The sequence below is a fragment of the Sturnira hondurensis genome, unplaced genomic scaffold (assembly GCF_014824575.4).
Source record: "Sturnira hondurensis isolate 20B ecotype Veracruz unplaced genomic scaffold, ASM1482457v3 Scaffold0008380, whole genome shotgun sequence".
NCBI classification, from domain to species: Eukaryota; Metazoa; Chordata; class Mammalia; order Chiroptera; family Phyllostomidae; genus Sturnira; species Sturnira hondurensis.
The window spans coordinates 3,761,413-3,770,917 of record NW_028081011.1 but is presented as its reverse complement, the minus strand read 5'-3'; the positions used below and the strand labels follow the sequence as shown (position 1 = coordinate 3,770,917).

At 54.8% G+C, this 9,505-nt stretch overlaps 1 protein-coding gene across 1 annotated transcript; it reads right to left on the bottom strand.

The window, feature by feature from the left end:
• Nucleotides 1-7,295: 7,295 nt before the first annotated feature.
• On the bottom strand, nucleotides 7,296-9,476 carry SAP25 (Sin3A associated protein 25). The gene is made up of 6 exons (XM_037054927.1): nucleotides 8,955-9,476; nucleotides 8,640-8,740; nucleotides 8,218-8,324; nucleotides 7,975-8,125; nucleotides 7,755-7,852; nucleotides 7,296-7,672 (listed from the first exon to the last, which is right to left on the bottom strand). Exons 1-6 carry the CDS (start codon nucleotides 9,452-9,454, stop codon nucleotides 7,370-7,372), a joined length of 1,260 nt encoding a protein of 419 aa, XP_036910822.1. The 5' UTR covers nucleotides 9,455-9,476; the 3' UTR covers nucleotides 7,296-7,369.
• Between the last annotated feature and the right edge of the window lie 29 nt (nucleotides 9,477-9,505).

Sequence of the window (9,505 nt, the reverse complement as noted above, 5' to 3'; positions counted from 1 at the left end):
CTGATTTTTTAAAATTTACTTTTTAAGACTGAGGAAGACAAGAAGAAAGGAAGAGAAACATTGATGTGTGAGAGATACATGATTGGTTGCCTCTCACATGCCCCCAACCGGGGACCTGGCCCACACAACCCAGGCATGTGCCCGGACTGGGAATTGAACTAGTGACCTTTCTTTCACAGGCCGGTGCTCAATCCACTGAGCTACACCAGCCAGGGCTAATTATTTATGCACACTGATATGACAGCTGTCACACCTCAAAATTGTTTCTGAGTGAAGTTAAAGATAACTAAGCGCTACTAGAGCCAGCTTATGGGAAAACTGAACGAACTTTTTGGCCAACCCAACACTTAGGCATGCCCAACTTCTGTCAAGCACTTTAGTTAGTTGTGGTGTCATGTTTGGATACCAGTGTTTTATATTTATACATAGAGAGAATTTTCTAATATAGCCTATTATATATATACACATACACACAGAGAGAAAGATATATAGAGAGAGATACACACACACAAGCAGCCACTCTCCCTCTCCCAGACAGCTCTTTTACACGGAGAATGGGATGAACCCTCATCTGTGCCTTGACCAGCAAGGCCAGAGCTCCAGGGAGTGGCAGGCAGGGCAGGTACATGTCCTGACCACCCCAGAGCCTGGGCTTTTCGGGAAAGGCTTTGTGCAATTGGCTATATTTTTTTCTTTCTTTGATCCATGTTCCTCCCTGGCTTCCAAATCTTTGCACGAAAGCTGTTACAGGCAATGTTGGAAAAGAACTGCATTTGAAAGAAAACAAAAATGGCTCTTATGGTCTTACTTTGGGGCAGCTTGAGTGCCCTCATGTCAATCAACGTGACTGCCTAGGTTGGTGATAATGTTGGCTGTGCTGCTGCCTGCTGTTGGCCAAGGATGGGACCAAGAATAAGACTCATTGCCCACAGAACCAGTCCCTGGCTGAACAGGAGTCCTGTGTTAGCAATGACGGGGAGCCAGGCAGGAGAAGAGCTGCCTCTGCTGGAGGCAGGAGATAGGTGGAGGTAGTGAGAGGGGCAATTCCCATCAGGGGTTGAGAGTAGGCAAAAAAGAAGGTGCCAGGGAAATGGGAGTGGACCTGATGGGACTGTTTCCACCTAAGGATGTTGTGTCAACAGCCTTGATATCTGTGCTGTTTGTGTGGTAACAAGACACATGGCTTGGGTTAAACACCTCACCTGGCACAGGACTCAGCCTTGCTGGAAGAAGAGGTTCCTCCCCTTTCCGTGTTGCCCAGGAACTCTGGGCCCTTTAGCTGATTCATTCTTGGGATATGAAGAGTGTTCTAGGTCTTTCTACCTAATGACTTTAACAGGATAACAGGAAAGAAGGAGATTATCTCTCTGTTCTTCTCCCTTGAAAGAGCCTGTCTCTTTGGCATTCTCAGCTTAGAGCCAGGGACGGGTGGGGAAGCTGACATCTGCTGCTGTATAGTTGGGGAAGGAGACTTTTATTTTTGACCCCACTCTCCTCACTCCTCCTTTCCTAACCAGAAACACAGGTTTGGAAGTGAGAGTTAAAGAACCAGAAGATGCAAGTTTCAGTCACACTCATGCTGCTTCCCCGGGATCTCCTTACTGCTTGGCGCCTGGGCCCAGGACCTCTCTGCAGTCACTTGGTCCAACGAGGGCTCCAGCCAGCTCACTGGCCAGAGCAGGGTGACCAGTTAGAAGTTACACGGGGGCAGCCTCAAACCCCAGGGTAGAAAAATCAAGAGTTCCCCGGGAACAAGCCAAGACTAGGACTGCAGCTGTTTCTCTTGGCAGCTGGGCCTCCTCTCTGCAGGCGAGTGGCAAAGAATGGAAAAACCCCTCGCCTGATAGAAAATGTCAAAATGACTGTGCTGTGTTCCTCCAGCCGTAACCCCCAGGGCATCCCTGTATGGCCCTGCCTGGTAGCTGCAAATCTGACTGCACACACACCATGGGGCTGGAGGGGTTCACCCAGGCTTCTGTTCGGACCTAGTCATGTTACCCCTGCCATGTTCTGAAGACAACCATGTTCTGGCTTGGATCCAGCCTTCAGCAGGTGACCTCTGGCTGCCCCGTGGGTGAGGCAGCAGGTGCAGTCCCCAGGACCTCTGCGACGAGCTCCATTTTGTCTGCACTGAAGCCCTGGAGCTATGGTCGGGGAGGGCTGAAGGAAAGGGCTAAATGTATGGCACTGTCCCTGCATCACCCTCTCCACAGAGGAGTGGGAACCCAGGATGGGGGAGGGACACACAGGAACGGCCTGGCCTTAGTACCCCCGCCTCCTCCTTCTAGATTCTTCTCCTGGGTAACAAGGTATCTCTGCAGGGACTTAGAATGTGGCGATCCCACTCCACCATCTTATGGCTGCCCTTCACCGGGCAGGGGGTAGCACAGGTGGACCCTTCTGGTTTAGAGAAGTGTTCTCACCGAGCAGAGCTGAGGTTCTGCCATTTCCTGTCCCTGGAGAGCAACTCAAGTTACCAGGGCAACAAGCTAGAATAAATCTTGTCTGGGTTAGGACAAGGGCAGTGTTGCTAGGGCAACAATGATTAGGCCAGTTGTTCCTCTCCAGGCTTTTTTTGGTGCCCAGCAGGCTGAATCACCTGCATGGACTATCAGCCATCCACCACTGCTGCTTGCCCAGAACCCAGGCACTAGGACCCCTGCTGCTTCCTGCTTTATCTGCCCAGCACTTCGGGGTTCCTTAACACAAGGTGATCTGAAGCTGCTCTCTGTGACAGCAGCTATGATTTCACAGGACTGGGGTGCTGCAAGGTAGCCTGGTTGACAGGCAGTGGACAGGAGTAGGTATGACAAGACCCTCCTGTGAGTAGCTTCAAATCAAACCTGGGGAGTAAGGCTCCGGGCCAGGGGCACAGCAGGTATGTGGGCCCTGTGGGTGCCCTGCTCTTCAAAGCAGCGCCCAGACTGGGAAGGGGAGGGGTCTGCAGATAGCTTTCTGTGTCTCTGCCACTTTACACATTGGCATATGGTACATAGATGAAGGCCACACTGGGAGCTATGGCCTTGAACATACTGTTTCGGTGCTACTTACAGATCCACATACCTGCCTTTCCCTGGCCAGCACCCACCAATGGTGGAAGCTGCTACTGTCCCCGGTGCACCATCGGAGCTGGCAGCACCTCTTTTGCACCTTGGTGGATCTTTGGCTGATGGGGGCTGGAGGGGGGCAGCGGGCAGGCACTTGGAGGTGGGCCTGGGCACTGCCCACCAGCTAGTTGGATGTCCACTCTCAGAAAGCTGGTTGGCTCCCACATGCTATTTTCAGCATCACCCTTGAAAAGATGTTTGAAGATACTAGCTAGGTTTCTCTCACACTGCACCTTTGGCTCCTCCAGTATTCTAGCCCCTTCCTTCCAGGCCTGGGAAGTAGAGAAGCTCTGCCCTCCTTGCTCAGGTTCCCCTGGCCCCTGGACTAGTCAGAAAAAGAATCAGGTTCCCTTGCCTCATCCCATTCTTGTTACTCCCATTCTTTACCTGATTGTGCTCCTCCCCAAACACCATCTTTAATGGGGGCCACACATTGCCCTATTTCCCTCCCCCACCCTCAGCTCCCCTCTGTGTATCTTACATGCCACAACAGTAATATCATTGGGTCCTCTAAAGCCCCCAACCGGGTCACCCGCTGGTTTGTCTTGTGGACTGTACACCGACCAGTGTCATCTTCCCCCCAAGATAGTTGGTCCATGGAAGATCCTAAGTGGGGTGTAAAAATGTCTGAATCCTAACCCTATCTCAAACCTCTCAGGAAGCGAGAGGCAAAGGGTACCCCCACCAGAGAACCTGTGCTGGGATGAGAGCCTCTGGCTGGTGCATGGTGCCATATTTGGACGTGGTGGTGGAAAGGGGCTGAGGGCAATCGGGCAACATGATGGAAATGCCCTTGAGAAATGGCCTTTTCCTGCATAGGATCTCCTCCCTTGATCTCTTGACCAGGATTTTGCTGCGTGTGGGCTGTGCGCAGAGGCTAATCCACAAGTTTACTTATTCCAAGATACCCCCAAACCACAGAAAAACAACCTCCAGCTCCTTGGAAGTCAGCACAACCCAGTGTTCAGTGGTCTGGCTCCTAGGATTACTTGGGAAGGAAGAGTAGAAAACCAGTCCTGAGTAGGAAGGGTACTGGACTGCTAGAGCCCAGTGGGGAGGGGCAGGAGTCAGAAGAGGATGGCCTGACTTGGTCGCCGGTGACCCAGAAGTGCGGCTGCCACCAGACTGGATCACTTCAGGCACAGTTCCATTCACATTCGCCTCACATGGTCACTTTCCTGGCAGTCATCTCAGAGCAATGGAGAGGCCCCCATGCTCACTCGCTGCCCCTGCCAAAGCCTAGTCCAAGTGGGTAGGGTGGAGGCCACTTCTAGACTTCTCAACTCAAACTTCACTTCTATCACCTGGCGGGTCTCCAGCACCAGGCAAGTGAGGATATCGAGAGGTGGGGGTGGGGGTAGTCTGGAGCTGTTGGCAGAGAGGGTGGGGAGGGGAGGCAGAGGGATCCCGGTGATCGGAGGCTACTGAAGACCAGTGTGTCCTGGTCACCAAGCAGCCATTGGGGCACACGCTGCATGCAGAGAGGAGCCACTGCAGCCCCCCTGCAGTAGAGCAGGAGAGAGACTCTGGGCATCAAGTTGAGTGACCACCTCCACCCTACTTCTGGCCTTTCCCCAGCCCTCTCAGCCCCTCCTCCTGCCATTTTATTGGCTGTGAATCCCAAAGGTGGTGACCCAGCAGCGACACCAGAGTCCCTGAGTTGGCAGACATAGGCCTGGGTCCACAGCAGCTCTGTGGCCACCTGAGACAGCTAAAGTGCCAGAGCCACTGCTGCTCAGTGCTCAGTGCAGACCCACCACACCTGGTGTGTTATCAGAATGAGAAGTTTCTCACAGGTGGAGCCTTGCTGAAGCTCAGCAGGATCCTGGCGGGTGTGTGCACCATCAGCAAGCACATGGATGCACAGCAGTGCCACCTGATTATCCTCTACAAACTAGATGGCAGCCTGGTCAGTGGCAACCAGTGGGGTAGAGCAGCAGGCATGGCACAATGCCCTGCTGGAGGTTCGGGAGGCCCAAGTCTGGAGTGGGTGGAGAGGGTTTGGGGGCCGGGGCCGGATGGTTGTGGATTTGGTCTGTCTGTAGCCTGTCCCTCCCCTAGGTCACCATATCAAGTTGAAACATTAAGCGTTTACATTTAACCAGTTCTTGGAGCACAGTGACTCCAACCTCCCAGCCCAGGAGCCTCCTGTGACCATCAGTTGTCCTCCCTGGTCCCAGTTCCCTTGAGGACCCTGGGACCTGAATCCTCACTCCATTTCAGGATGTCTGGCCTGTGACACTGTGGCCCAAGGGGCTGGAGTGGATATGAACCCTGGGCAGCAGGGGCTACCTATCGCCTTATGACTGAGTTTGGGATACTGAGCCTGCTGTGGAAGCTGAGGGTCAGAGGTTCCGGGGACACCTTGGCACCGCCACTGCTGGCCCTGTTCCTGTAGCTTTTCAGTGTGCCCCGCTGTGGCTATACAGAACCCTTCTTCCTGGAGCTTGGCCACCTGGGCACCCACTGGTCCTGGGGAGCTGTGGCTACAGGCATCAGATGCCAGTGGTGGCCCAAAGCATTCATGAGACTGTCCTAGCTGCCATGAAGTGACTTGGGGATGGTGGTGCCCATGGCAGGGCTGAGGTGCTCCAGACCCGCAGTCCCCAACTTCATGAGACCCCCAACCTTTATAGCCCAATCAAGATGTCTGAGCTGTGGGGAGTGACTGGGTAAGAGAAATGAGGAAGCACTCTCCAGACCCTGGGATGCTGGGGATGGCAGACTTTCCCCAAGAGGTTAAAACAGGGAGCCACATACCCATGGGAGATGGAAGTGACTACAAGCCCATGCGAGGTGGGGGGAGCAAATGGATACTTGGTAATAGCACGCCCTCTCCTACCTCCTCCTACCCCCCCACCTTCCTGCTGCTGCCAATGCTGCTCCCCACCAGCTGCTCCAGGATTGGGACGGCACTGATTGTGTGCCCATGAACTTCACTCCCACCAGGGTCCTCTTCCTCAAGCTCCCTGCCCCATTCCTACAAGCCAGGGACCAGGGAGCCTGAACATGGGCTCCAGGGCCCACCCTCATTGGGCACTAGGGAGAGCTTGAGACCAGCATGGAATCAGCCCTGTTTTCAAATGCTGTCCCAGTGATCCAGGGAATATATGTGCACTAAGTACATGGCCCAGGACTACTTAGAAACTCTATATTGGACCCCCAGATGGCTACCTCAACTACACTGACCTGGACCTGGTCCTTCCTCGGGAAGCAGGAGGCAGGAGGCAGCACTCCCAAGGCCAGTGTGCACCACCCCACAGCCACCCCTGAATCGAGTTCCAGAACCTCGGGGAGGCAAGGGTGAGAGCCCACCAGGCCTAGCTGATGGACGGTGAGGTGGAGAAAGGAGAAAAAAATGGCAGAGTTAGAAATGCCTTCCCACCTGTTCCCACATCCAAGGCCCAGACATGTCCCCTAGGACATGTGAACTACAGAGGTGCTAAGCTGCCCTTTAGGATCAGCTGTATACTGTGCTCCTCCCCCTTCACTGTGGGAAAGTTCAGGAGGAGGTTGCCCAAGAAGTTGGGTTCTTTTAAAAGAGAAAATTCTAGAACCATCCCCTCCAAAAAATCATACAAGCTTCTGGACTTTCTCAGCCAAAGCTCCAGTCCTCTATTTTCCCAGCACAATTAGCAGCATCAATCCAGAGTCTTGGGTCAGCCTGGGTCACCACCCTGCCTCTAATGAGGACTCCCACGAGGACCTGTCCCTTCCACCCTACACACACCTGCAGTACCTGTCTGTATCTCCAACAAGCTGAACACCTAACCCCCAGCTCCAAGGCTGAGCTTCTGGGATCCCAGCACATAAAGCATGAAAGCACCAGGCATCTCACCTCTAATATACCCCAAAAGTGATGTGCCACCCCCTTACTTCCTAGTTTGCCTCTCTCAATGCCAGCCACATGCTCACACAATCCTCCCTTCTGCCAGGCCTGGCAGAGCTGATGGGAGTCCTTGCTTCCTATATACTCAGTCTGGGGAACTATACTGTGGACACCCTCATTAAAAGTGCCTTTCTTGGTCTGCCTGAAAAGGTCTTAGACCCAGGCGTTCCCCCACCCCACTGTAGGGGATGACCAATGAGTGACAAGAATTTGAGGGTCGGGCAACCAAAGATGCCATGGAGGAAGAGACCCCATCCCTGCCTGGACACCCCATTCTGTTACCCACCACGAGGAGCCCATTTGCAAATAAACACAGTTTTACTGTCAACAGAACTGCATGGGAAAGTAGGGGCCCACTGTGCCCCCAGAGGTGCTATGGGCAACGAGTGTCTGGAGTCTGTGGAAGCGATGGGTCAGTGCAGTGAGAACAGCTCTGGCTACCAGTGGGGCCTGGATGGTCAGAGACAGGGTCTGGGGAACCAGCAGGAGGCGTGGGAGCTGCTGAGGAACCAGCGGAACTAGGTCTTGGCTCCTCCTGGCTCATCTGCAGGAGGCCAGTGAGGGCGATCAGCTCAGGCCCACTGAGCCAGGCGGTGGAGCAGCCAGGCGACTGGGTCGGGTGGACCCAGGGCGACATGATGGGGGGTGGGAGCTGCAGCTTCAGAGAGCCCATCACCTGAGGAGAGAAGAGGGGGAAGTATCTCCTCCCCACACCTGCATCAAGGCTGAGATGAGGCCAGGGCAGGAAGAGTGCTCACCTGCTGAGAGGCCTCGGACAGGTTCAGGGGAACACGCTGCCCAGGGGGCAGCAGAGGGTCTGAAAAAAAGACATCTCCACTGCACATCACTGGGAACCCTGGGGAGAAGAAGTGCTAGAATGAAGCCTGGGTGGGCTTCCTATTCCAGGGAGCTCTGCACCAGTTCCTGAGGTGTTCACACAGCATCAGTCCTGAGCCTGAGGGAACCAGGGGAAGTTACCTGCATCCCTGGGCACCTGCTCACCACTGTGATGTCCTGTTGTGGCCAGGGGCCTGCAGCCCCTGCCTAAGGCTGCGTAATACAATGGCCAAAAGGAGGGATGATACAAAGTCCGTCCCGAGAAGGAGGCACCGGATGCACAGCTGGGTGCCTATGGAGGGACAAAAATTATCACTATTCAGCCTCCTCCCAGAGCATCTTTGCCTCACTCGGTGGCTGGGGCCATAGGTACACCCTACTTACCCACACCAGCTGAGGTCCTGCTTTAGCCTTGTAGTTGGGGTCCCATGGTGTCAGTAGGGTCCTCCTTGAGGGGTCCACCTCCAAGGCCATCTGAGGGGAAAGGGGAACTGGGGTGGGGGGAAGTATGAAAAAATTAAAATTAGCTCACCCTGGCTGCTGTGTAGCTCAGTGGATTGAGCACCGGAATGTGAACTAGATCACAAGTTCAATTCCCAGTCAGGGCACATGCCTGGGTTGCAGGCCGGGTGCCCAGTAGGGGGTGCACAAGAGGCAGCCACACACTGATGTTTCTCTCCCCCTCTCTCTCCCTCCCTTCTCCTCTGTCTGAAAATAAAATCTTAAAAAGGAAGAAAAAAAAAAACCAGGCTTAAGAGTCAGTGAGAGGGTATTGAGGGGTAGAGGTGGCAAGGCCTAGTACCTACCTGGAGTTTCCCAGGACTGCCCAGCCACCAGACCTGAGGGGAATGGGGCCAGCAGCTCTTCTCTCTGGGTCCCAGAAGGCCCTGGGGACCAGGAATGAGGGCTGGGAGGAGAAAGATGGGGAGGTACTGAGATGCCCCAGTAACTGTCTACCCCCTTGCCCCTCCAGGTCTGAATACTTCCATGGCAAGGCCAAAGGTGCCTGGTGAGGGGAGACTGAACATACCCATTGTTCAGTGTGGACCATTGAGATTTCCTCACACGGTGGGACCCCCTTTTGTGGGATTTCCCTCATGTGCCTCCAGCATGCCGCTCACCTGTCCTGTGGGGGTGTACCTTGCCCCCCCAGGGCTTCCTCTTCAGCGTTCCAATCCTTGCCAGGGCCACTGCATGGTGAGGAGCCCTGTTCCTCAGGCGCCTGCTCGTTACCCCTGTCCCACCACGGAGAGGGCCAGGGCAACATGCCGCGTCTTGAGGGAGGGAACGGCAAGCACGCACTTCTGTGCCCCTTGCTGCCCAGGCCTCCCACCCCACCTGCCTTGACTCTCACTGGCCCCCAGCCAGCCCCCACTTGGTCCCAGCCTCCTTCTGCGGTCCGGAGTAGCACAAGTTGCCCGCCCTCCTCGCACGGCCTAGTAGAGACGCCGACGCTTGGCGCATTTCCGGGCCACGTGGCTTGCTCCCGCTGGGGGTTCTGCGGGCGCCCCCTGTTGGTGGGGTCGCCGTAGCCCCGCCTGCCTTCAGTTCCATGTGAGTGGTGCTGAACGAAGGTCACATTGGAACCCAACAGTGGACATAAAGGCAACCCCTTTCCCATTTTCACCGCTTTCGTTCACGAACACCACATACACACACATACACACACGTG

What these genes read in the sequence shown, in the direction of transcription:
- SAP25 (XM_037054927.1), bottom strand. Translation starts at nt 9,454, where the DNA reads ATGGGAAAGGGGTTGCCTTTATGTCCACTGTTGGGTTCCAATGTGACC. An exon ending in GGTACACCCCCACAGGACAG is followed by an intron (nt 8,741 to 8,954) that starts GTGAGCGGCATG and finishes TTCTCCTCCCAG; the next exon opens with CCCTCATTCCTGGTCCCCAG. An exon ending in GCAGTCCTGGGAAACTCCAG is followed by an intron (nt 8,325 to 8,639) that starts GTAGGTACTAGG and finishes CCCCCACCCCAG; the next exon opens with TTCCCCTTTCCCCTCAGATG.